The following is a 27,801-nucleotide window of genomic DNA, read 5'->3' as shown; positions in this document are numbered from 1 at the left end:
TGGTATGTCTGAATTCTTACATGATGAAAAAATGCTGCTGTAGTAAATCTGTGACTCTTTGGGCTTAAATTGTACGAAGTAAATGTGTGAAATACAGAAAACTATAATTTAATTACTTTGGGGTAGTATAAAAGGCCACGAGGAGGTCTTTATCGGTAGGAGCAGTGGGTGAAAACGTGTACATAACTTTTTTCAAAGCCATCCAGTGTACAGAATTGAATTCTTTGCCGACCCACTCTGGCCGTGGGACCTTATGTTTGACAATCCTGCACTAGCTTGTAACATTAAGGTATTTCATAATTTTTTTAAGTGGGTAAATATTTCGCATTGAATTCTTTATTTTAATCTCTTTGTTTACCCGTTTTCATACCCTAGTCCCTATTTCAGCTGCATGTTCAACACAAAGGGGTAAAATTCCTAAAAATACACAACATTATTAAAAATAAATGAGTCATAAATGTGGAGGGCACTGTCTTTCACTTGTCGGGTGATAAATTTCCATTGCCTCTCAGAGCATCGCTGCTTTAGTGTTAGATGGTTGTGTCGCCGCTCTTTGTCCTATTGTTGGATCAGAGGTTCAAATGTTAGCTCTAAGTATAGAGATGTGCACAGCTGTCGTGTCACGCTTTCCACGCTGCCTGTTGTTAAAGCACACAGTAGTAGTGTCTCGTGTCTCTTTAAAAGCGGGTTGCGTAGATCCTTCATGAATGAAGCCACGTGATCCAAACATCATTTGACGTCTGGCGCCTCCGACCATAGACTAAAACAAGCGGGGAAGGAGTGGATATATCTGGAGACCTGCGAGAGAAGGCGTGAGCGGAAAAACATTTCTCCAACTGTCTGTCTTCTCCACACCGGGTCGACGAACCGTCGGCGGACGTCAACCTTTCGAAGCTGCGGGTGGGCGAAAGGCGCCGGTTTGACTTCTGGTGAGTCAGCTTTGTCGAAATCAAAACTGAAATGTCTTCAGAAAGTGCTGAATGTAGAGGTGTTTTGCTGAGTGTGCACGGCCGCCGTCGCTGCCGCTCAGTGCGGGCGCACTGCCGCCTGTCCCGGTGTGCGCTGCCGCCGCCGTCGCCGCCGCTGCTGCTGTTGTTTAAAGGGCATTAGTCTGGCAGTGCTGAATCATCATCATCATCATCATCATCGAGGTCTTTGGTACATGCGCTACTGAAACGCGGTCGGTCGCTCTAGCTGCCACGCACTACCGACCAACCGGTGATTTCATAATAAGACAGACAAAGGGGGCAGGATGAGTGTGGCTGTCAGGCTGAAAAAGAAGTGTCGGAATTAGATGACCGCGCGGAGACGCGGCGGTGCCCGGGGATTCCCTTGTTTTGTGCCTGTTAAATTTCTAAATGTATAGTGTTTACTTAAAGCACCGAAACCCCCCTCGGTAACGGCACATAACCTCAGCTTTTTCTCTGGCTGTGCCTCGCATTTGGAGCGGCGGCAGCGGCGCTCACACAGACCGGACATATCCAGCTGCTGGTTCAGATGTGATATGACCGTTAGTCAGCTGTTTGTTAGCTATGTTGGGATTTAGGGCTCTCATATATGAGCGTCTCGTTTGCTCTCTGGTTGTTTAGCTGTAGGTTGAAATATAAAAATATGTAAAAAAAAAAAAATTCTTTCTGTTTTTTTTTTTTTTAAACAAGGCAAAACACGGCTGGCTGTCATGCTGGAGCGTCGATAGCTGTCAGACGCCCAGCGGCTAGCTACAGAGAGAGAGAGAGTATTGTGGCCGAACTGCCCGAGTGACTGTTTTGACATTTGCTTTGTGTCAGCCGCTTCACACAGACAGCCGCTCGCTTCGCGTATCACTCAGCAACAGTGAGTATTTTTTGGCGTTTTAAGGACTTGTACTACCGGGTTTACTCTCATAGAGTCTACTCGGTTTTCCGGCCGCGGTGCTGCTGCTGCTGGTTCACCGGCTTGAGCTCGCGGCAGAGATGCTGATTCATCACAACGTTCGTATTTCTCAACGTTTGCGCAAGCAGAGCGGAGGCACGAGGGAGCCATGGCAACATGGCACCGGCGGCAGGCGGGCGGGCGGACAAAGGTCTGGCGTAGAGGGAAGGAAGGAGGTCTGTTCACGGCGGTGAAATTAGACCTGGTCACGGAGTCGGGGTCAAGGATAGGTGTTTTTAAAATGGTCCTAAATGTGTACATTTTTGTAGTATTCAGCAAACACTAGTTAATTTATGTGCACTGGAGCACGATGTTTGTTATCTAGTGGCTTAACCCCATGATGTTTGAATCCCCCAAGCCTTTGTTTAGGGTTTTTTTCTGATTGCCTAGACTTCGGATGTTTTAAAGCCAAAGTAATTTTAATTAAAATCACATTCTGATAAATTAGGCCACGATACTGACGGCCAGAAGCCATGTGAAGTCAGTGACATTCACCGTTTACGAGCGAAGAGGGGCGAAATAACGGTTAGCGACGTGAAATGGGCGGGTCTACCGTCGAACTTTTCTCAACTTCAACGGTATTTAACGAAGAAGCCACCAATGAGAGCGGAACATGCGGCTGATTGACATTAGAGAGTTACCTAGGTAACCGGAGCTTGGGTCCACTGCATACCAGGGTCAGATACAAAACGAGCGAATGGAGGCGGCTTCAGACCTTATAGAGTTAACCCCTCAACCTTTAGTTCACTTTTTAATAAAATAAATAAATACAGTCTGATTTTGCCAGATTAAAAACAAGAACCTCCTGTGTAAATATCATTAAAAATACAGACACAAATGAAGGCTGAGGGGAAGGACTGATTCCCATGGCGGTTAATGAACCCACACTGAGACGTGTGCTAAAAAAGGAAGCTATAATGCTGTGCAACAGAATTTCCTCTGATTGATCTCTTGCGGATGGGCCATTATCTTCTGCCTATGAGCGCTGCAACTCTTAAACACTGAAGAGTAATAGGGAAGCTCTGTGGGCACAAGAAAAACAGAAACTTCACCCCCCTAATGACTCCATATCAGCAGCTTTAGTTGGAGTCAGCACTCTGCAGAGTGTATCAAAAGTATGTAGTAAGCAAGTTGGCAAGTACTGTAATAGAGGGTCATAATGATGAAACAGTTGTATCAGTATTGGAGAGAAGAGCACCACCACCAACCCTCCCTCTTCACTGTCTTTCTTTCTCTCTCTCTCACACACACACACACACACACACACACACACACACACACACACACACACACACACACACACACACACACACAGATTTTTCCCATTTCCTTTTCTCATTGCATGTACGCACGCACACACACAACCTAGGGGCTAAGCTTTTTATACTTGGTATCAGTATTTAATCAGTGCTTGAAGTGCATTTCTCTGTCAAGTACTTTCCCATCCTTCCCTGGTGTTCGCGGTAATTGAACGCTGACCAATGCTTATGTGTGCAACTTTGCTGATGGTGGCAGAGCGGCGAGGCGCGCAGAGCAAAAGGGGGGGATGAAGGAAGAGGGAGGAAGAATGAGAGATGGGATTTGTGGAGAGATTGAGAACAAGGACCTTTTTGTCTTCAAGGCATTCCCCTGAAAATGCTGAGGCGAAGCAAATGCGCTCTCGCTTGACAGATGGCGTTTTCACTTGTTACTTACCACAGCTAGTTTCTTTGCCTTGTCGTGCGTGTGTGTGAGTGTGTGTATATACATGTGAGAGGTTGCAAAGAAAGCAGGAGATATAAAACACCTACAAGAAGCTAAGATCTTCCTGCTGTAGGGCTGTGTGTGTGTCTGTGCGTATGCCAAGCACCAAGGTTAAAAGCTTTGTGTGAGTTCCTGCCTGCACTGTTGAGGCGTAGAAAGGAGATGTAACAAAGGGAAGTGATTTTACTATCAGTTGGCCATTACAACATTTGGTGCATGGTGGTTGATTGCGTTCTATCTCTTCTTGTCTGTCTTGAAGCCTCGATGAGGAAGGAAGTATATGTGTGTTCATATACACTGTTTGATGCCCTACGTGTACGGTGGTCAAGGTGTTGAAGCATCATGCAGAGCAGTGATAGTCATAGTAAACAAAGGGCCTCACATGGAACATCTGAATGAAAATATCACGCACACATATTGCTGATGAATGTTAAAATCCATTAATTTGGGTAGATATAACAGATTGCCTGAATGTTTTAAATAATCCCAAAACAAGCCTGAGACAACTAGTTCACAACCCCCATGCTTTTATTTTGAAAGCCCAGTCACTACTAAGGTCATTCTGCAGTCCAGTTCAGAACAAGATCTAATGCAGCTGGGGACAGTAGCTCTTGTTCTACTCTGGAGATCTGCTGTTAGCTTGAGGGTCACTCATACTGAACCTGCAGCAGGTGGAGAATGGGTGCTGCTGTGCTCTAACTCACAGAGGCTGCAGAGCAGAACGAGGAGCACCAGCAGCAGTTGAAGTCAGGGTTCCCGTGTGCCTCCTTTCACGCAGTGTTTATTGATTTTTGGGTGGTTGTTTAGTTTTCTTTTAAGGTTGTAGGGAATCGAATTGAGGTGGCCGTTAGGCTCTGCTCATGTGTGATGTAGAGCCTCCTTTGGCTGTGTTTATAAGGAAGGATGATTTACTGAGCTACAACAGGAGTTGGGTATATTCAAGATGGTCAGCACAATCTATAGACAGAGGTTAAAGTGGAATTTGGCAGATGAAAAAGACTGCTTGAATTGCCCAGCACTATCAGCAACACATCGTATGTGGATCCAGTGAAAAAAATTCTAGAGAGACTCTGTGTATTTTCATATATATATTTATATATGTCCTTTAAATTTCCTTTCTGAGCATTTCTTAGCTTCGAAAAATAATCCCTCATCTTCACTGCCTGTCCTTTTTTTTTTTTTTTTTTCCATCTGTGAGAGTGATGTTATCAAACTTTTGTGGAACTGATATTTTTTCCTAACTGATCAAATGTTCTGAGGCTGTTGCCAACAGCATGCCTCGGTTTTGTTACTAATGCTTAGAACACATATTTTATTTATTGGCTTAGAACTGTAAATCTAGTTTTTCCCTCTAAAATACATCAGCACCTATTAATTTGGTCTTAAACTGAATGTGGACACATTGATGTCAGTACCAAAAGGTTATTTTAGATCCATACCCAGTAACTGTGAACAAAGTCTGAGGACATGATGTTTAATGATGTTTTTGTTCTAAAGTAAAGAATTTTATCTTAAGGTTTTTTTTCATGATTTTTGTATCCATTCTTGCTCTGAGATTGCATTGAAAAAAGAGACTGCACAAAGGCAGCGTTTATTGCAGGGCTACAGCTCTGGATTGCATTAGATTGCACAGGTGTTTCTGATATTGTGTCCACCTCCTCTGTATGTGTGTGTATGTGTGTCTGCGAGGAAGAACGCGGTGTTTGTGAACATAATTTCTAAGTAGTGTTTGCATGTTTATGGTCTTGTTTACTACTGGGAACCATTTCAGAAGTCTTGTTTTGCTTGCAGATTTCTAAAAGAGTGAGAGGGAAGTAAAATGCGATAAGTAAACACGGGAATAAAAGATTGAATTGCAGTGAGAGAGAGGAAGAGAGAAAAGGAAGCAGTGGGGCAGATCAATAGTTGAGTGTTTTTTCTCCACAGTAATGATGAAATATGGTGTAAGCAGATCTGGTGCATAATCATTGCTGTGCTCCACTGTTTTTTTTTTTTTTCTTCTTCAGTTTTCTTTTTTGCTTCGATGTGAGTGCGCATCTTGTCCTTGTGTTATTCTGTCTCCGAGTCTGTGTGTGTGCGTTTAATGTACCCGCCCTCCACAAGTGCTTCGACTGCTTATTTCATAACCTCCCTGAGAACCAGAAAGTGTATGAAAATGAGACAAATCTCATTTCAGCATGTCAAAGGGATTTTTTTATTTTATTTTTTTTAATGGAAAAAAGTTGAAGTTCAGTTTAAGTTGTTGATCTAGATTTCGGTCCTGAATCGATTGTGTCGTGCATTTCAGTGATCGGTGAAGTGATATTGTAGTCTTTGAGTAAAGTTATCAAGTTTTTCCTTTGTGGGCCTTTGGGCTTATTTTGGAGCTTTTAGAGATGCCGCCAGTTAAAAAAAATAACACTCACACATTCATTCCATACCTCACCAGTGATGCAGCCATGAGATATTGTGATTGGCTTGTAGCGGCGAAGATGCAAGGCCCTGGTAACAGAAGTATCCGCACCAGCGGTTGTCTACCAGTTGCATCATCTCTATGCCAACTTGCCGCATTTTTTAACTGCAGTGTGACGATCCCAGGATTGTGGTATGAATTTCTGAAGCTTTAAAACACACACAAACAGAGTGGATCAATGCCAAGGAGCAAAGAGAGGGAACAGAGATACGTGTGCGTTGAATGTGGCACCGGCTTTGCTATCACCTGTGGCATTAAATTATTTCCAAGCAACAATGGTCCTCCGGTGTCTCGACTGAGTTTTCATTTCCCCTCCTCATATTGAAGGCTGGCTTGCAAAGTAAACATCAGACCTATTCTCAAACAAAACAAGTGCATGTTTTAGATCTAATCACCTTCAGAGTGAGCAAATGTAGCTGATGAGGAATTAGCGTTTAGGGCCTGCTGAAGCTATGGAACCTTTGTTTCATTGTATTTTCTGCATCTTTTTTTCGTCTTATAGTCATGAAAAAAAGAAAAAAAAATATTATATATATATATATATATATATATATATATATATATATTGTTATTAATTCCTTCTCAATCTGTTTGACCTTTTTGTAGAAGCAGCTGACTGCACCTAATGATTATTTTCACCACCAAGTAATGTTACTGCAGTAATCTGTAATTTCTTGTCTGAGCTGTGGTAATGATTTTTCCACAGTCCAAGGTGACATCTTCAAATGCTTTGTTTGTTAGACAGTCCATAACAGATATTAAAGTTAGTTCCACTAATTGCCCTTTTGGAAATGGGCTTTTTGTCTGTGACTGTCAGATAAATACAAAATAAAAGAGTAGAAAAATCTACTTAAAACTCACTGTTTAGAGTAATCTGAAGTCTGAGCTTTTGGCTCACAGGCTCAAAGAGGCTGTTACTCAGTGCCTGTACAAATATTTTGTATTTATAATGTCATATATACACAAAGAAAAAGTATAATGGGTCCAGTTTTAGCCTGGGAAAAGCTGGAAGATCAGGCTTTTTAAATCAGGAAGTTGTTTCAGCACTATTCACTTCACAATTCTTGGCATTTAATCGTGTTTCTTTAAAGTAGTAGAATTGTTTATGGTTTTTACAAGTGAAGTTTTGTTAGTCATGTGTTGTTTTAAACTGCTGCGTTTAGCAGGAGGATAAATATCAGATTGAAGGGAAGCAGGCAGCACTGCTTCGGTAAAATGTCCACATACTCTGCCCCTCTGTGCGCATTTAAATATATCGTAATACCCATCATACCATCTTAAAGGAAAACCTTAAAATAGTCACGGAGAATGTCGCAGTGCAAAAGAGACCACTGCCCCCGAGTGCACCTCTGTAAACCACAAACATGTCTCCTCCTCCCTGTGGTAAAGGTTTTCTGATGATACTTTCCCATTAATGTGACTGATAATGATGAATGCCTCCCCACAGAGTCGCGCCGTGCTTACTTTGCTCTTGGACTCGAACTTTCTCTTTGTCTCGAGTTTGTATTGCTGACCTGGGATGCACGGCGTCTGGGTGAAATAAACTTATAGTGTCGTTTAACTTATCCCTGTCTCCCTCGCAGCTCTGTTTGTATGCACGCACACACACACACACACACACACACACACACACACACACACACACACACAGAAATGACTTAACCTGCGCTACATGCTTTCTCTCTTCAAAAAAAAAAAGCACTTATGAAAAAAAGGTGCCAGAGCTCAATTGCCTGACAGTGCAGGTTTTTTTTTTGCTTGTGTTGGGAAATTTGTCATCACACTCCGACTTACTACCTGGAATGGGAAAAACGTGTCGACGCCAGGACTTTTTCTCGCCTTTAATAACGCACTTGTCTCACAAACACAGACACACACGCACACGCACGCTGCCCCTTTTTAACTCTCAGTAAACTGTGAAAGTGATTCCATATATGTTTATGAGGGGCTAGAACATCAATGTCAAAGTGATTTTAATTACTAATAATGACTTAATTTGTATAACACTTTTTAATACACACAGTGCTTTAAAAAGAGAAATGCGTAAAAAGTGTGCATATGCCAACAAACAGTACATACAAACACACATTCACTGGCAGGGTCCACATCCTCAATTAGATTTGAAAACATGTTTTGTAAGAGAATTGCAGGTTCAATAAGAATAGTTGTTTAGGCTGTGTTTTGAAGAGGACCTCAGTGGAAACTCAAGCTCCCAGGTGAGGCAGATCCACGTGTGCTAAGGAGGGGTATGTGAGATGAGAAAGTGGATGAGGGTGGGGCACGAACTACTCCTGGCATTCAGAAAATGATCTTGAATTCAAGAATGGTTACATACAGGCAATGGTGTGAACCACAGCAGAAAAGTAAGGGCAAAATTTAAACTAACCTATGGAAATTAGTTGTGTTAACAACTCTGCCTCCAGCACCAGCTTAAAAAAACCAGAGAGCTGAAGAAAACGTACATTTTTTTTGAACGCCAGCAGTTGTGACGTTACTTTCGATGTACGGTGTCATACGCTCATGTCACAATGCTTCTTTTTTTTTTTTTTTTCAAAAGTTGGAGTAACTACAATTTTTTTCTGACTCTGGTGGGCTGAGTTGAACCATTTTGCAGACCGGTTATGGCCCCCAGGCCACATGTTTGACACCCTTGGTCTAGACTCCTCTTCTCCATGACTTTTCCTGTGTTTTCTCCATCTCCTCATTCTGTCTGTGTTATCATGCTTATTTCACGCTCTGCATAACCTCCAGTTAATAGCTTCCTTTCCTAAAACACACACGCGCACACACACTCTCAAACACACATAGCCCATACTAGTGACTTCTCTCCTTGTCACTCCTCAGCTCCTCAGACCCAAGGTCCTGTATCGCTGCTCCTCCCTTTTCTCTACACACAGGTTGCCATTATCTCTGATCTGATTCCTAATTCTCAATCAGACTCCACACAGAGCTCATCGTTAATTATTTACCGACTCCCTCACCATCTTCGGCCCACATGGGATCAATGAGAGCTACTCGCTCTGTTTTTTAACAAACCCAAGGTGGACTGCTGCCAGGAGCTGAGTTTTGTAGCTGTCTGAGGTTTCAATTCACTCTCCCTACGTTTTGCTTCCTTTATGTCTTTCTGTCATGTCCTCTCTACGACCTACTGTGCGCGTCTACTGCTTCACTCAGCTGCCATCCTTTGTGTTTCCCCCCCCGCTATTGCTTAGAGAAATGCCTGAAGGAGAAGACACAGTTAAAGCAGTTGTTATTGTCGGATTATTCAATAAACGCAGCAATGCCACTGCATCACAAATGACTTGTGACTCTTACAATCTATTCTTGATCATTGGCTATATATGCTCACTTGTTTATGTGCGCAAACACCCACTTGTCGCAGCCCCCGGGTCATTTTTGGAGCGCCTAATCTGGCCATTTATTTTCCACTGTGTGTGTCTGCAGCAGGCCACCGGCTCTTAAATAGCAAGTCTCTTTCTAAGAAATTCCTCTCTGTGTGGCAGTAGAGGCCGGGGCAAAAGGTTCTCGCAAACAAGATTAATTAGAGCTCTGTCTGAAGCCAGCCGCACAGAGAGAGTTCATCATCCTGTTTGTCTGCGAGAGAAAGCAGTCTATGTCTCATCATGCTGTGTCCTTTGTTCTTTTTAATCTATCTTTATTAGCCCCATGATCACATCCTGCTGCACTATTACCCTGGTTTTCATCCTGGGTGCAAGACAGAATGATAAAAAATAAAAGTCAATGGCAAAACTAAAATTAGGAAGCTTGATTACCAGCAAGTAAGAAGATCTTACGTGTAATGTCATGGCATAAAAGAAAATCATTGCAAATGCATTGAGGTGATTTAAAGGTGACTACTGGGAGGCTGACCTCCTCAGGCAGGTTGTTCCAGTGCAGAGGGGTCCTGATGCCAAAAGCACAGTCACCTTTAAGCAGTGATTATATTCTGCTGCAGCGTGGGCAGCTGGAGACACTACGGTTGACTTGAAACTCATTTCATAGTTCTTTGAAGCCAACTACACATGCATAGTTGGTGCAATGTCAAGTCAAATCTCTGCAGACGAGTCTGCATAGTCATGCAAATCGGACAGACATGTGGAAGTACACTAAAAACCTTATCCTGACAAAATACACATCGCCTGGACCCTAATAGCCTAATGAATGTGAAAATTGTAAAACGCCTGTTCATGTGGTTAAGCGACCCTAGCCCCCTTGAAAAGGTAGGCCTGAGACAGCGCATGACTATCTCAATAAAAATCTCTTTAACTTACTAACAAATACTTTGACACTATGAAACTGTTTCCGCAATGAATCCACAAAATGCATAAAATTATTAAAAAATTATGAAGCTCTGCAAGACTGATGTCGGAAATGTGTGTCGAAGGAGAGCAAAAACGTGCCTCTTCCCAGTAGATCATGCAGTCATGAGTAAAGCCAGGAAAGTTGGACCCAGTAATCTAATAGTTCACATCGAATGTGAAGTGAAGTTTTGCCTAGCATCACGGCAGCAACCTGGTTGAGCTTTGGTCATACGCGGATCGTTCTCTAAATGTTATAACTGTGCGCTGTCACCAGGGGGCGCTGTCAAAAACGACCTGCCTGTAAGTTATTCTCGTTCTTTATTGTGATGTTGTTGGTTATTCAGCTTAGCTCCTATTTAACAGAGAGAAGTTAAAAGAAACAAAGAACTTCTCTGTAGTGAAGTGAAACTGAGTGTTAAAAACAACAGTATTTTCTATGCTTCTATCTTTGTTTTGAACTCTGCTGCCACTTCCTTTTCTGTTCAAGTAAACTTTTCAACCAGTCCACAGTCTACCTTTGCATAGCATCATTGCCGTCAGATGTGCTGTTGAATACGTAGGTTGCTTGCATGCTTATAATACTTCACTATGCATAGCCAATGGAAACACAGTGTTATGAATACAGTCAACTGGAAAAATGATAAATATTTGCCTCTAGCAGGCAACCGGATAAGGAGGAATCAAGGCTCATACAGGGATCAACATGTCTCTTATGCAGATTGGGGAACAAAAGAAAAAGGCCTGAATGAAGGAGGATATGTCAGGTTACTTTTCTCCCAATCAAGAATGTTTAATTTCATTTTGCTGTAATCAATAAAAAGGGTAGTATAAAATTATTCTTGAACCCACATCCAGAGGGCGGTTAACTTCTATCATCGCCACTTTTGTTGTGGAAATTTTTTTGTTGAGAAAGACGGTCAGCCGACAGATAGTTGTCGCTGAAATGTTTGCCCGGGGAGTTGCAATATGAGCCTTGGGGAAAATAAATGCTTGAATTTATTTTATTTTTTTTCCCCAAGTCTGAGTGTGGATGTATTGGTTTTATTATTAATAGCTCTTATTTGCAAGACTATCCCCCTGTCCCTTCTGTGGGATTTGATTTGTCAACAGGAAGAGATGTGAAGTCTTTTCTTTATTTTGTGTGTTAAAGAAGGTTGAGGGGAGAGGGAGGTGGTCAGCAGTGGTTTCATTGCATTGGATCAGCTTCAGAACTTTTCTAATTGGAGGTTTTAGTTGTGGTCGTTGCTGAGTTCAGGGTTTTTGGGGGGGCTTTATCCCCCTACTCGTCCTCCTCCTCTCTCTCCCCCACTCTCTGTACTCCACAGCTAAGCTCTTACAAATGTGTTGAGGATGCATTTTCACCGAAATGCTTTCCCACCCCCCCTTCCTCCTCTGTCCTTCTCCTCCTCCTGCTCCTCCCTATTCGCTTGCTTCTCTTTTTCTTCTCTTCTTTCTCCCTTGTCATTTGCACCCCCCCTCGTCTCCTCACACCCTGTCCTCTCTCCATACTCAGCATTTTTCTCGGCTGTGGGTGTGATGTCTCTGTGTAACGCTAATCAGCTCTGGAGACGTCAGCATTCTTTCAGTCCTCCTTCACCACCAGCGCCCCTCTCCTCTTCCTCCTCCTCTTCTTTTCTGTCTTCACCTTGCTATCTTTTTTCTCCCTCCTGACTTTCTCATCTTTTTTTTTTTTTTGCCTTCCAACCATATTCTACTCATCTTCACCACTTCTCAGCTCTTCTGCCATCCCTGTCCTCACATCCCGTCCTCCGTGTTTGTGTGTGTTGTCTCTCTGCTGTAACCGTAAGCAGCTCTGCTCTTGAGTCGTCAGCGTTCTTTCAGTTGCTCCATAAAAATACAGCCTGCCACAGCAAAAAAAAAAAAAAAAAAGCTCTGTTGTAGCAACAGTGGCTGTGGCATTGACCACACCGCAGCGATCACCTAACAAGCATGATGGGAAGGACACCTCTGGCCCTTTGTGTTTGTGTGTCCACCCAAGATGAATGCCGATGCCTTTGCTCAGCAGATGATCCTCAACCTGGGTGACTTACAGATGCCCCAAAAAGACACAGTTTGTTGCAGTTTTATCCTCTGGTCTTAGTCAGTTTTTTGAAATTTGTTGTTGTTGTCTAACCATGATGGATTAGGACATACAGGTTTTTGTTTTGTGTTGCTTCTGTAAAGGTGACACAAGGTAACGCAGACTCTGATTTACCTGTTTGCAGATAAATTATGCTTATGTATGCAGTCACCCTCAAAGAGCCAATTAATTAATGCTGAGCGCTGCACCCAAAATTTTTATCACTGTTTTTTTCTAGTGGTTTTGCAGTTTTACACACTTTTTTTTCCAGGTGTAAACAGAATGTTAAAACAAACAAACAAACAAACAAACAAAAACATTAAAAAAAGTAAAGTGATGAAGTTCTGGGGGTTTATACTGTGTCTTTTGACACTGCTTGTAATTCCTCAGTGTTTGGTTACGGTTTATAAATCTGATTACATTCGGTGGTGTTGTGATAGAGCAGAATGATTCAAGAATAGACCTGGCACCTTTTTGGAAATTAATTGGCATTTATAAAGTGGAAAACTGATTTATAAATGTCTATGAGCCACAAATTTATAGCCAACACAGGATCACCAGTTAACCTAACTGCTTTGAATTGTGGGAGGATGCCAGTACACTCCACACAGAAACACTCCAGCTGCCCTAAAGATTCAAACAAGGAACCTTCTTACTGTGACTTGATGGTGCTAACCACTGCACCACCATGCCAACCTTTTATGTTGCGTATATAAACATCTAAAGTGCCTTTTAAAGTGCTTTTAATTACGACGTTAAATGTGGTATCAAACCTCTGCAGTATGCGAGTACGACATTGTTTAAAACACTTGTGTACTCGCAGTCAACCATTTTGCATGTGTGTTTTATTGTGCCCCGCTGGCATAGCAGCAGGGGTGTGTGTGTGTGTGTGTGTGTGTGTGTGTGTGTTTGGCAGCATGCTTTTTGTTTCTATGTAGATGGAGGATGGGGGGGTTTGGGCACAAGGGAAATAAACCAGTGCCTGTCAGGGAAACAGCCCCCTTTATGCCCCCTCTGTTTGCATCAACCCAACCCCCAGCAGCTAACCTCAGTCTTCATGTCTTTGATTCATCTTTTGTGCGAGCGTGCACCTCAGCTGTGGGAGGCTGCATCCTAAAAGAACAGAAGAGTGCAGCGGCACATTCAGCTCTCAAGAAGAAGCTCTTTAATAAAAGATTGTGTTTAACTGACTGATCGTAACTCATTAAGAAGAACCTTAAGTGCTGAAGTCAAATGCTTTAAATGAAGCTGTGCCATTTCTCCATCGGATTAAGCCTCGCATGTTATTGCGCGTTTTTTGTTGTTGTTGTTTTTCACTCTTCACCACTTCCTTGAGTTTTAAACTGTTTTTTTGTTTTTTTTTAACTTGCTGTGCATTTGACATGTTTTTTTTGTGTGTGTGTGCATGCATAATTATTTGTATGTTTTTCTTTGATCTGCAGCTATTTATATCTGTAGGATTTGTGGCAGTGCATGCACAAACACTGAAGCCCCCTCACAAACAGACAGGCAGGCAGTGATGCGTTGTGAGGGAGGCTCACTAACACATTTGGTGTCTTTTGATAGAAAAAATGGAAAGAGTCGTGTTGCCCGGTATCATTTAAATGTCATCACACCTAAGAAAGGTGTGATAACGCCTTCGTAGAAATTAGTCCAGTGAGAAAAGTTTCCACCTGACCCCCTCAGAATAGCTTTATTATAATGAAATGATGCAAACCACCATACTGTGAAACTGTTACGTTTGAGTTACAGGCCCTCAGAGTGCATAGGGGTGGATCTAAAGCTGTTTTGTTTTCCAGCATATTTGAGCCCTCATAACTAAGAGTACATGAAATAACCACATAAGACAGGACTGAAAAACACATTTAAGCGTTGTTGAAAACTGCAACCAAATCCATTTTATAACCACTCCAAATGATTCTAGTCTAAATGAAAACATTTTTTTCTATAACTTTAAGCATCAATAGCAGGGGATATATCATAGACCCTGGATCTTTGATCTGTTTTCTGATAATTCACTGGAGAAAACTTCTTCAAAAAGTACATCTTAGGGTAAACTTTCAACTTATAACACCATATGATGGGATAGGTGGCTGGTCAAAATATGAAAGGTCTCCTTTGTTACAAGGCTAATCTTTTATCTTGGATTCTTTCTGAGTCATCCAGGGTACCAGTTCTTGTTTCTGTTATTCTACGTTGTCTTCTTCTTTCGGCTGCTCTCCTACATCATAGACCTAAAATTCCAACTTCTACAACAACGACTTCTGAGGTAAATGAAAGGCAGCATTCATCTGTGATATATCCCGTGACAATAATGCTCAACGTTAATAAAGAAACCTTTCTGGATTGTGACACTTTGAGGTTTGTTTGATTTTTTTTTTTTTGTGTGTGTGTGCGTGTGTGTGTGCGTGTGTGTGTGTGTGATTTGGGGGCTTTAAGACTGATGTAAATTTTTACATCGTCCATTGCTTTGTAAGGTCCCCTTGTGAGGCTTTAATCTGAGAATTATTGCCATTGCTGTCTCTGTTTTTAAAATGGATATGATGACTTCGGGCTTGATTTGACTCTGAATCTGAGGGATGCTGCATGCTCATTGGCTAATGACTCGTGATTGACAACCATATCTTGTATTGTCCTCCCCTTAAAGGGAAGAAGGGAAGAACAAAAAGTCAAGAGAGGAGAGCAGAAATTTGTGTTGCAGGAGAGAAGGGAGGGAGTGAGATCCGGAATCTGCTGCGTCGTCATGACTGGTCTCATGATGATCGCTCAGCACCAGCTACAATAGCCGCCCTTTATGAACACACACAAACACACAGGTCACCAAACAAAGATTCTCATTGAGAGCTTGCGGAGATGCTCATCATGGAGCCGTGCGCTCTAAGGGCTGATCTCATCCTTTGCGTTTCCACGCTCGGTCTTTGTTGACTTCTGATTCACACATTTGTATCTCCATTCTTTTTTGTCTCGTTTCCACTTTGGTGCAAAGGCATCAATGATTTCATTTTTATCCCCAGTAGGTGTAGGTCTATATCTGTTTTCTGCTCATCTTTGGTACGGAGAATGTGTGTGTGCGTGTGTGTGTGTGTGTGTGTGTGCGTGTGTGTTTGTTTGTGTGGACATTCTAACAGTTGGTTTTCCCCTGGAGTCCTTCCCACAGTTTTTACCACTTCCTCTTCACTCACACTCATTTCATTCCTATTGGCAGAAAGCCAGCCAATAAGAGCGCAACAACACAAAGGTAGTGGGCAATGTCAGTGTAACCACAAGGAAACAGGAAGTCAGGAAAATTCTAAGAAAAGTTTCTGTCACTTTCACTCATACAATCTCACCCCGATACAACAGTGGAACATGCTCCCACAACATAGTAGATATAGATTTACCATGTCTCCACTCCTCTTGGTAGGTATTGGTTTGCAATTTTTTTTAAATTGACTGTTAGAAGAGAGGGTGTCCTTAAACACAGTTTATTTTAATGTTTTTTTTCTGTGATGTTTCTCTGCTTATGTTTTGTGCTCTCCTGCATCTCCACAGGTTCATTCAGAAGAGCAAGGCTCTTGTGGCATGACGACGACTAACAAAGGAAATAAAGCCTTGAAGGTAAGCAGGTGCATGTTTCAATTTTATTTTAGTTATACAGGGTAAGCTGTTGGGTAAGTTAAAAACCCTACAATATTCTAGAGAAATGAAACAATCAGATGGTCCACTAACAGCAGGAACTTTGGGAAGAGAAAACTTTTAACGGGAGACCTCTAGCAGAACCAGGCCCAGAAAGGAGTAGACATCTGCCCTTAAAGGTCGGAGAATGAGCGGAAAGAGAAGAGAAAAAAGAAAAGGACACAGAGCCCATAACAACATACGGGAAAAACACAAAGTAGTAGATTAAAGATAATGATATGCAGCAGTGGCATATAAATGCATGGCAGTGGGAAGAAGTGCTCAGGTCATGGGAAGTCCCCAGCAGCCTGAACCTATGACGGCATAACTAAGGGATGCTGATACACCAGTAAATACTCATTTCATATTTATTCACAATGCCATTTATATTGTAAGGGAAAAACCCCAAGATATTAGAGAGACAATCCCATATGAGGTGGTGATGGCAGAGAGGAAGAACGACTTTTAACAGGAAGTTGACTGTGGCAGAACAAAGCTCAAGGAGGGGCCGTTATCTGCTGAGATTGGGTGAGGGGAAGCAGAGAAAAAAGGAAAGCATCAAAATCAATACCCCTATGCCTAATGGACAATTTTGTCTTCTTATGCTTCTCCTTTAGTGATTACCTACCCCAAACTCAGTACAGTTTGAGGTCAAAGATCAAATGAGAAAAGAAAACTTTCTCAGAGGACCGCAGAATTTAAAAAATGCCCATCTGAAGCCAAAATGATGCTAGAAGGAAGGCACACCTCTGGGCTTTTTGAAATGCCTCTGGGCAGTCATTTTAAAGGATTATGTAAATGAACTTGAATTTAAATAAGCAGATGGGAAGGTGAGGAGGGAAAAGAAGAGACAAAAAGAGAGCGCAGAGATATCACAGACAAGGAGAACAAAACACAAACTACAGAGTAGAGAAGAAAAACATCATTCACATGTTGTAGCGGGATAAACACACGAGGCATGAAAAACATGCTCAATGCTGGGAAGTCCCCCCAGCAGCCTGACTCTCACGGCATAACTAAGGGATGGTTCAGGATCACCTGATCCAGTCCTGGGATCTGGGAGCTGGTTACATGGGAGAGGGACCTCCTATACTACTTCTAAAAACTCTTCTTTGAATTTATCCAAAATAAAATGACTAAAACCATTAAACACAACCTGTGACAAAATAATTAAACATCTAAATGTAATTGAATAAGGAGCTTGAAAAGAAACACACACGTGTGGTATTCATATCTGGTGGGGACATCGAATTGACATAATGCTTTCCCTAGCCTCTCACCCTAACCCTAACCATCAAAAATGAGTCCCTAACCCTTACTAATCCTTACTAGCTCTCACTAAAAAACATTTTGAGTCTCAAAAATGCCTTCAAACTTATGGGGACCAGGATTCTGGTCCCCATAAGGGCTGCTGGTATAGTGAACTTCTCATTTTTGGTCCCCACAAAGATAGGAATACATAGTTTCTCTCACACACACACACGAAGTTCTCTGCTGCTTGTCCAGGACGTGGTGCAGAGGGTGATCTGGGTCCATTTATGTCTGTTGCCATTCACCACAGTCATCTGCTGACCTTTGCATCAGCTGATGGAGGAATCCAAACTGTGATGATTAAATCAAAGTTTAACCCTGAATTCATGCAGTAATGAAGGGGTTTTTGTTTTTTTGTTTATTAAATCTTTCCAGTGCTACATGTACTCATTTGTGTTTTTGTACTAGAAATATTTTCCCGTTTTAAAGCATGACAAAGTCTACATTTGCAGGCTTGAGGGTTTGGTGGTGGAGGGAATGACTTCGCCTCTTAACTGAGGCCTGAGTCATCATATGTGGTAACCCTAACCCAGTAGTTTGGAGAAAGCAAAACAGTGCATGGTAGGATGATTATTTTCTTTGTTCCCTGATTGTCAACACTTAGGATAACAATTTAATAAAAAACTCCAAGGGCCAGAGTTTGTTGGGGTTAAGCTTGGGTTCTTCAGGATTTAGAAATCGGTAAACCACAAACCACTGTTTGAAATGTGGATGGTTAAATCATGTCACAGATTTAACACGTGAATTATTTTCAATATGTTGTTAACCAAGCCACCTTTAATGGTAATTAAGTTTAGAGAAAGGTCATGGTTTGGCTTAAAGCACAACAGCTGCCACTTCTTCTAAATCTCGGTTTTCTGGGTTGGCAGGGTGACACGTGGCCACTGGAGAGTCTGATACAGGTCTGAATGTTCAGGCCACATAAACATTTCCTGGCAGTAACAGATAATATGAGGTCTTAAAGGTGTCAGGCGGGGCTTTTTACAGTCAACTCATTGCTGCTTTCTCTCTCTCACTTCTCTCTTTTTCCTGTGTCCTGCAGGTGAAGCGTGAGCCGGGCGAGAATGGCACCAGCCTCACAGACGAGGAGCTGGTGACCATGTCGGTGCGGGAGCTGAACCAGCACCTCCGAGGGCTCACCAAAGAAGAGATCCTGCAACTGAAACAGCGGCGGCGCACCCTGAAGAATCGTGGCTACGCCGCCAGCTGCCGGGTGAAGCGTGTCACCCAGAAGGAGGAGTTGGAGAAGCAGAAGGCTCAGCTGCAGCAGGAGGTGGACAAACTGGCCAATGAGAATGCTTCGATGCGCGTTGAGCTGGACGCTCTGAGGTCTAAGTACGAGGCGTTACAGACCTTCGCCAGGACTGTGGCACGAAGCCCCACTGTCGGGGTCGGGGTCAGGGCTGGAGGGGGAGGGGGAGGGGTGGCGTCATCGGTCATCGGTCCGCTCATCCCAGGGAAGGTGGCGACGGCGACGAGCGTGATTACAATAGTGAAGTCAAAAACAGACGCACGGTCTTGAGGGAAGGGAAGGGAGATGAAGGTGCATCAGGATGGAGCTTAGCTGCATCTGAGTCAATCTTCCCCTCTGCCGGACTCCTCCTCCATCTGCACTGACAGACAAACAGCCGGGCGGCCTCGCTTGCATCGTCACGGCACGCTCCTGTCACGTTATCACTTCTGATCAGTGCAGATGAAGGAAAGGATGGAAGCGGAGGAGAACTCTTGTACCAATGCAGGACAAATACACAGGGTTCCTATGGGCACTGAAGACCCGGAAATCCCAAATAATATGAAAACTGTCTTATTCCTGATCAAGAAAATAATCTGACATTTGTAAATACTCAAAATGAGAAAATTCCAACAGTTTTTATTTGGTTTTCGGTGCTCAGTGCTGGTGAATCTCTTTTTAAGTACATAATAACCATGTCACGAATTTGCACACAGATTTGAAGAGGTGCCTGATCGAAATAAAATGTATAAAATTGAAATTTGGTACATCATCAAACAATCCTAAACACACATGAGAATCAGAGCATTTATTCTTGATTAGTTCTATGGAAATCATTGAATTTAATGTGACCTGCTGATTTGAGTGGCTGCAGAGAGGCCCCATCTTGTTCCACCTAGCCAAGAACTTTTTTCAGAAAAGTACTATAGAAGATATATATATTATACAATGGTGGTAACTGTATTTCTACTGTTTTGTACTGTGTTGTCATTCACATGAGGTCCAAGGTGTATTCTCTGTGTGTGAATTGTTATATATCAGGAATTCTGTGAAATTCTGTGGCGCGTGTTCGTTTTGGTATTGCTATATTTGGGTAGCTGTATTTTTACTTTGTTTTTCTTATGGTCTTTTTACTTTCAAGTCACACTCTCGCGTTCTCTTACCTACTCTTTTCTCTGTCCTTCGATTTTTCAACTCCAACTGGCTTCCATTATTACATGCAGTACTTCCTGAATTTTATGAAAGGAGGAGGGGAAAAGGAGGCAATTAATATTTACCAAAACATATTATAGGAAAAGGAGATGACGTTATTTAATTCGCTGACCTTATTTTAGTGTGGGAATTTTCAGGGAAATGGTCATATGAAGATAAAAGCCTCTTTGAGTTTTGCTTCAAAGTTGATTATTCAAGACATTTGGAAGGGCAAGTGCCTTTTCCTCCTAGTGATATGCATAGAGAAGAAGTCAAAAGGATAACTGATGAACAAATAATATGATAACTTGTGGAAGGATGGTGGAGATTCAGTGTAGATGTGTTGCGTATGCTTGTGCTTTATAGCATAAACTGACCAATCAGGAGTCAGCTAGTGACAGCATTGAACTCTTCCCGTACACTGTTATTTAAGCTGTGTAATAGCACGTAAGGACGATGATGATTATTAACAGTTATGTACCTTGGCAAGTCATTTGTTTAAAGTGGACCTATTCTGCTCGTTTGCATCTCTATATTTTTATTCTTGGACTCTAGAGAAGCTTTGCATAAGTCTCAGTGCAAAATGATCCCTATTTATTCAACACTAGTCTTTGATGCACCCCTTCAGGTCATTTCTGTGTCTGACATGAGCTGCTTTAGCTCTTCACCCTTTTAAGGCAACCTTCTGGTAAGCAGAAGGATTGACAATGAGTTGAGAACATTCAAAACATGGTTTCATAGAGTGGCTTTGCATGATTCAGAGTTGAAATAATGCTTGTTTATCTGATACTGGTCCTTTTATGCAGCCCTTCAGTTCAGTTATAGCTCCATTCCCTTTTCATTTAGGCTGTATTCTGATTGGCTGCTAATCCTAAATAGAAGATCTTTGTCTGTACTCACAGTCCAAACTATGTCCCTGAAATTACCAGGGGAATCTGCTCTCACTGACATCATACTGGGCCAGAAGTAGAAAAACAGTCTAAAGCTGAGCCTTCTCGTCTGTGCGTTTCACTCACAGGTTGTTTTTTTTTCTATTTGTTATTTGTCCATGATAATGTATACATATGTAGAAAGAAAGGAAAAGCACAATAGGTCCTCTTTAAGTGAAAAGAAAAAGGGAGATTAGCAACAAAAAAAAAAAGAGCCTGAATTTTATTCTTGCTTTTTTTTTTTTTTTTTTTTTTTTTTTTTGGTCTTGTTTTGGGTTTTTTTTGCATAAAATACATTTGTCTGTTATAAACAAAGTCTGCTGTAGGTTACAACACCTGCAGGAAAACCTTTGCCTCATATCAGAGCAATTTGGGTTGCACTTTTCTTTTCTTGTTTTTACCCGCAAAACTTACAACTGCAAACTGCAACTGTGATTTCTGACAGTGCAGTCAGCGGGCATGGGTGACAAACATTTCTCTGAATTTCACATATTTCACGCGGGCTTTACCATAAAAAGTAGTCTTACGTGGTGTTCTATACTTAAAGAATCTTTGTCTATGTATGGTGGAGTCTGGATTTTTATAAAGACAATTATCTTTGCATCGTTTGTAATGACATGTATAAAAAAACAAAACAAAAAAAAGGTATAACAAAATCTGTTTGATATACAGTATCTCTCTATTTTGCAATTGTACCAAAAGTGGCTTAACTACTGAATAGCTTTGTTTTTTCTCTAGCTACTAGGCACGTGTGTGTAGCCGTGAACTAGTGTGTGGTGTGCTGTGTAGGTATGTGACGAGGTAATATAACGTTCCCTATTTCATGGATATGACTTTGATACGTGTTTGATTTCAGGCTGAAGCGGGTGATGACACAGTGAGTAACTGCACTCTTTCTCAAATCGTAGTCTTTGTCCTCCCCGGCCCTCATCGTTCAGCTCCAGCCCTGCAGACGTGTTAGATCATTTGCTAAACTGCACTTTGGCAGAGTTCACGTTTGTGACGTATTTCTGAGCAGGCCTCCATGTCTTTATTTTTGGTCTGTGCAGCCTGTTGCAGATAAAGTGACCAACGAGATGAGGAAGTTTTATGGTTAACCTCACACACTGCGTTGTGTATTCAGGTCATCAGGCAAAGTAGCAAATATGTGAAACTCTGCTGAAGGCCTTTGTGGCTACATCACACCCACTCCTTCAATAACTTATTTTTATAGTGTGTGATTAAAAAAAAATGTTGTTTTTGTTTTTTTTGCTTCTGTATTTTACACGGTTATGTGTATTTAACATCGTTCCAGTTGTATTTGTTTTTTGTTTGTTTTTTTTAACTGTTCTTGAAGTGTCAGGGAAGTGAAATAACAATTGTTATATGGTGTTTTATGAAGTGAAAAAAAAACTATTCTGCTATTTAATGGTTTGTCTGTCAAAGAGTGAGGTTTACCTTTGAGTACAATTGCCTCAAATATTTTTTAACCTGATTTTAAAGCTGAAAGAGAAGCAATTTACACAGATGAAAACATACATGCAGCCTTTTACCTGAACCGCTACTTCTCCACTGTGAAGAAAAATGGGTTAGCTTGCCTACTGCTGTGCAGTTACTATGATAAGTAAGGAGTGTCTTCATCTGTACAGAAATAGAAGTCAAACTGGTGAACAGTGAAAAAGGCGCAGGAGGATAAATGGGTTTGTGATTGAAAATATTTTTTCTCCGTAGTCTTTGAACGGATAAACGTTCACACGTTCAGTCAGGCGTGAAACCAGAGAGCTTCAGATGTCAAATGAAAATCACTTATCACACCTAATGGTATTGAGCAACAAGCAAATTTCAGTATCTCATACAGTGTATTAACGTGTTTTCTCCATATTAAAGAAAACGCCCTGTTTTGTACGTCCTGAATGCCGTTATCTGAGTTTTAAAAATGTATTCTGTCCCTCTCCATCAGTCTGCTGCTTCCTGCCTGTCTCACTGATGTTTTTCACTGGCCAGCTGTGCGTGCATGCGTGTGTGTGTTTCTGTCTAGCTACCTTTGTGAGGACCGAAATCTGCATTCTACTATACTTGTGAGAACCAACAGTCACTTGTGAGGACACACACCAAATTTGAAGGCCTTTTTGAGGCTCAAAATGTGGTTTTAGTGTCAGGGTTACAACTAGGTTATGGTTAGGTGTAGAGAAAGTTTGGGGCTGCTGGATCATCCAGACTCTCCTTTAAAGTTCCTGTTAAGCTTTTCTGCTCCTCTTCTCCTTCCTCCGACGGTCATCTTTGGCGTTGTACTGTAGTCGAGCCCTTCTGACTAATTGATCCATGTATTAAGCTATTGTGGAGATATTCAGCTTTTGAGCTAACAGAAAGAGTGGTATCTATTAAAATATCAGCTAAAAACATGATATTAAAATCAAAAAGGTAGACAGGTCCCACTAACCCTTCAACATTATGCACTCCACACTGTATATAAATGCCACTTGTTTTGCACATATTCAACTCTGTATATTTTATATATTTTATTATTATTATTATTATTATTATTATTATTTTATTTTATTTTTTTACTATTTAATTTGTAAAAATGTGTATACACACACACACACACACACACACACACACACACACACACACACACACACACACACACACACACACGTAGGAAAATATTTAGTATACACATCCAGAAATGCATACACTATTATATATTGTACATATATTTATTAGTTTCAGGTTGGCCATTCTTGTATTTTGCTCGTTTGTGTTGTTGTGTTTGCACATCTCTGTTGCTTGTGGGGCTCGCACACAAGAATTTCACTCGCATGTGCTGTGCCAGTGTGCCTGCACATGTGATGTGACAATAAAAAGTGATTTGATTTGATTTGGAGTGGATTTAGCCTCCACAGAACACTGAGTCTTTTAGTTTTTGTGCTTTATTTTGTGCTGTTAAATCAATTGTGAGGTCATTCACTTTTTAGTATTTATCAATATCCACACAATTTTCTGTTAGTTTTATAAGTAACACTTTATTTACACACTCTATAATATACATGCAGTCTCAGTGGAAGGGGAACCTGTCTAAACTATCCGATATCAATATAATATTTTTTTATATAATTATTTTAATATTTTGACTAAAAAAATAATTATAAACCTTATTTCTTACACTAATAGAACCTTGTTTTTTTTTTTTTGTTTGGTTTTTTTGTTTGGTTTTTTTAGGGTTAGGCATTTATTTTTAATGGTTAGGGTAAGGGGCTAAGGAGACCATTATGTCAATGAAGGTCCTCACTAAGATAGCTGAATGGGCTTGTGTGTGTGTTTGTGTGAGACATCATATAAAACAAGAGGAAACTCAACTTGTGTTGAGACTGTAAGTTATGTCAAATTGTACAATTACGTGTGCTGCTTCTCTGTGTTTTTATGCTCCTCTGGTTTCTAAAAAGAAAAACGAAAAAAAGAGAGAAGCATTCTGTGTAAACATTAATGTGTCAACATGTGGCTGCTGTTAAATAGACACATCTAATTATGCAAACTGGCAAAATCCAAACTCCTGCCTCACAGGAGCACTGACGCTATCGTAGTCGTTTGTCAAGTTGTCTGTTTTCCTGACTGTACAGTGTGATGTGACGAGGTTAAAGAGCTAATGTGCGGTGTTTAGCTTCTTCTTCTTCTTCTTCTTCTTCTTTTTTTTAAATATACCTGATAAATTAAAATGTCAGCTTGCCTCTGTTTAAATCTGGCATATGTGGTGTGGCTTACCCACTTTCACTTAGCAGTTAACTGTGAAAACACAAAGTCTTCAAATTTATTTATTTAGGATTTTTTTTTTTTTTTTTTTTTTTTTTTTTTTACAGGGATGCACCATTTTTATTGGCAGATATTGGCTTCAACTCCCATCAGTTTATTCAGCAAATAAGACGGCATTCAAAAACTGCAGCAACTGATGTTTGTTTGTTGTGCTCCATCAGTTTGGTGTCCATTTCTAGCTCAGAATGGGTCTCTCACATCCAGTCAGGTGCATGTGTCTGGACGACACTTAGAATACAATATTTTGTTTTCTGAAACTAATGATGGCTTCCTTCGCTTAGATTGACACGTCTGTTGACCCTCATATTTAGATTTCAAGAGAACAGCAACCAAATGCAAATGCAACAAAACCACTTCAGACCTCAATGAGGCTTCATTACGAAAGAACTGGCCTCACCTGGCCATAAAACTGTTCCTCGGTCGATAACAGTATTGGCCTGTTATTTTTGGCCATTTGATAAACAAAAGTATACTGTGTGTTTTAGTAACTCAAACCCCCACTTTAGATGAGTAACGGACTTGTAAGCAGTTTATCTCTTATGTCATATGAAAAAGGTTGAAGTCTTTTACATCTGATATTCAGATATTTGTATTTGTAGAGAATCCACGTCAACATTTGTTTTAAATTTTGTGTTGTTAATAAAAATATAAAGGACAGTAACTACAATGAGAGACAAACAAAAAAGAGAGTGAGAGGACTACAGAGTGTAGTAGCGATGCAGTAATACAGTCACTACAAAAAAAACAAAGCAAGATTTAATTAAATTGCACAAAGAACATCCAACTCCTCTCAGGCTTGTAGAACTGCAGCGACTTGTTCCTTTGATAAGTCCATAAAGTCCTCAAACCGCTTCACCTTACCGCAACAGGTTGTTGTTTCGAGTTTGTTAAAATGATTTCATTTGACTGTGCAATTATTTCAGAAGCAAAATGTGTTTCAGAAACCTAATCTTAACCCTAGCTGAGTCACCAGTGAGGTTAAACATTGTTATCTGCTTAAAATTTCACAATTGGTGCATTCTTGTGTTTTTATTTATTTAATTTTTTTAATCCGTTTCTAACCGAGAATGATGCAGCCGTCATGCAAGGCCTCCTGCTGACCTGTAGAGTTCTTATTTTTGTCTTCCACATTTAAACTTCTTGTGGCATTTCCAGTGAGAAACCATGTGCCACATCTCTAAACAAACAAAAGGTTAAACATTACACAAGTTTAATCCAGACTATCACTCAGCAGACACGGTCAGCTGACACCTCAGACCTCCTGTGATTGTCAAGACATGCTGACCTTATTTTCTGCCACCCCTGCAGGGGTCGAACCCTCGTCATAATGAAGCTTTTCATCACAAACCCTAAAACAACCACTCAGACTACATCTATAAATATTTTACAGAGACAGAAAAGGAGTGGTGGAGATGCGTCTGATAAAGCTCTTAACCATTTACCACTCTACTTATTCTCTCCTGCTTTAGTTAACTCAGCAGCCTACCAAGCCCTTCTTCAAAACCCACACTTCTTCCAGAAGATGCAAATCATTAACTCCTTATCTTGCTGCTTGGCCAATCGGTATGCAGGCATCCAGTGATTTTCCTGTGTAGTGAGTCACGCCACTGGACTCTAAAAGCCCTTTCACCCACCGCTGATCCTGATCGATAGGAGTAAATGAACCAAGGATTCCTTTGATCATTTTGTTTGGTGTTTGCATCAATAGTGATGTTTGTTTTTTGCATCCCAGGTTCATACCCAGCCTGCATCAAATGTACAAATAAAAAAAAAATCGTACAGAGTTCAGGTATCAGCACATTTAAATTAGTATTTATTTATTTTTTATTGTAGCAGTGTCCCCGTCAAATTTGACTCTTGATGCGAGCATTCAGCCAGGTTCACCATGGGATTTTTTTTTTTTTTTTTTTGTGTGTGTTTCTAAATCTTACACATGGAAACGCAGTATAAATAATGGTCCGTTTAAAGCCTTTGAAAAGTAGTGAGTTTGTGTGAATATGGTGTAACCTAATCAGAAAAGCCCTTGTAATAGGAAATTCTGTGTTTTGTAATATTTCTGTAAGGGATGTAATAAATTATTCGATGGCAGTACTTTCTATGGGAAACTACTTAAAATGTGACAGTCTTTGTTAGTATTTATCTTCCAATTTAAATTATTGTCTTTTTTTTCTCTCTCGCTCCTTTTTTTTTTTTTTTTTTTTTGGCAATTTGTAGATAGTGACGATGACAAGGTATGGGTAATCACGAAATTAACTGTTTCATCATTGGTCCGATGCATTGTTTAATTTATTGATGTATATAGTGTACGTTTGTTGATAAACAGCTTACTTTATTTTGTATATGACCAATAAACATGTTTTAAAATGGAACTGTCTACGTGTTAGTCATTCATGAATCTTTAGTATTATTAGCATTTTTAAGCAAATATAGTGCATTTATTATATAAAAACAGTGCGTACAATGTCATCAATTATGTTGAATATTGTTGCATTATTCTGTTGCAATAACTGCATTGATTAGTGAAGACAGTTATGTACAGGGTTTAATGAGATCAAGCAAGCTTCCTAGGCAAAGCCTTTTGTAGTACTGAAAAAATACAGTATAATCAATTAAATTAAAGTTTATACAAAAAATAGTCCATATATGGAAATGCATAAATATATAAAAGCATTTATGACATGTGTAACTATTTGCTGTACAGCAAATGAAGCAAAAAAAGGAAGCAAAAAGTTTCATTTTTCACACTGTCTGTCTGTGTAAATGGGTCATGGTCGGGAATGGAATAATGAAGGAACAGCCCACACCTGGTCATGAAACTGCGCAACATTCAACTGTCCCATTACTTTTGAGCCTCTGTAAATGGATCACTGTACAAAAAATGTAAACTTTAGTATCTAAAATAGAGAACCTGTTAACCACCTTCATGTTACAACTTAGCCTTATACACTCAAAAAAATGAATGAGGTGGATTGTTCAGTGTATATTAATTATTTATTTTCATTTTACTTAAAATATATGTTTTTGTTAAGTTAACATATGTTTTTCTAATCAAGTCTACGTAATTGTGTCTATTATTCAACGTACATAATACTAATGTGTTACTTGATCGCATAACATTTAAGTTAAGTCAATGAGGATCGATATACCTTGTATATCCACAAGGTGGCAGTAATGCAAAAACAGTTGTAATGAAACCGCGCAGAACAAGA

At 40.6% G+C, this 27,801-nt stretch overlaps 1 protein-coding gene across 3 annotated transcripts; it reads left to right on the top strand.

Annotated features, from left to right (window-relative positions):
- Positions 1–592: 592 nt before the first annotated feature.
- On the top strand, positions 593–24,281 carry mafgb (MAF bZIP transcription factor Gb). Of its 3 annotated transcripts, XM_085410521.1 has the most exons (4): positions 593–929; positions 1,659–1,833; positions 16,019–16,084; positions 18,495–24,281. In XM_085410521.1, the coding sequence occupies exons 3-4, from the start codon at positions 16,049–16,051 to the stop codon at positions 18,972–18,974; spliced, it is 516 nt and encodes a 171-aa protein (XP_085266647.1). In that variant the 5' UTR covers positions 593–929; positions 1,659–1,833; positions 16,019–16,048; the 3' UTR covers positions 18,975–24,281. The 3 variants fall into 3 exon arrangements, with proteins under 3 accessions (XP_085266647.1, XP_085266646.1, XP_085266645.1); XM_085410520.1 differs by lacking the exon at positions 1,659–1,833 and having other exon boundaries at positions 597–929; XM_085410519.1 differs by lacking the exons at positions 593–929; positions 1,659–1,833 and adding an exon at positions 14,528–15,886.
- The last annotated feature ends 3,520 nt before the right edge of the window (positions 24,282–27,801 follow it).

The sequence above is a fragment of the Rhamphochromis longiceps genome, linkage group LG6, assembly GCF_057381845.1.
Source record: "Rhamphochromis longiceps isolate RC_006_pf linkage group LG6, R_longiceps_female_GT1.1, whole genome shotgun sequence".
Lineage (NCBI taxonomy): Eukaryota > Metazoa > Chordata > Actinopteri > Cichliformes > Cichlidae > Rhamphochromis > Rhamphochromis longiceps.
This window is presented reverse-complemented; position numbering and strand designations above follow the sequence as displayed.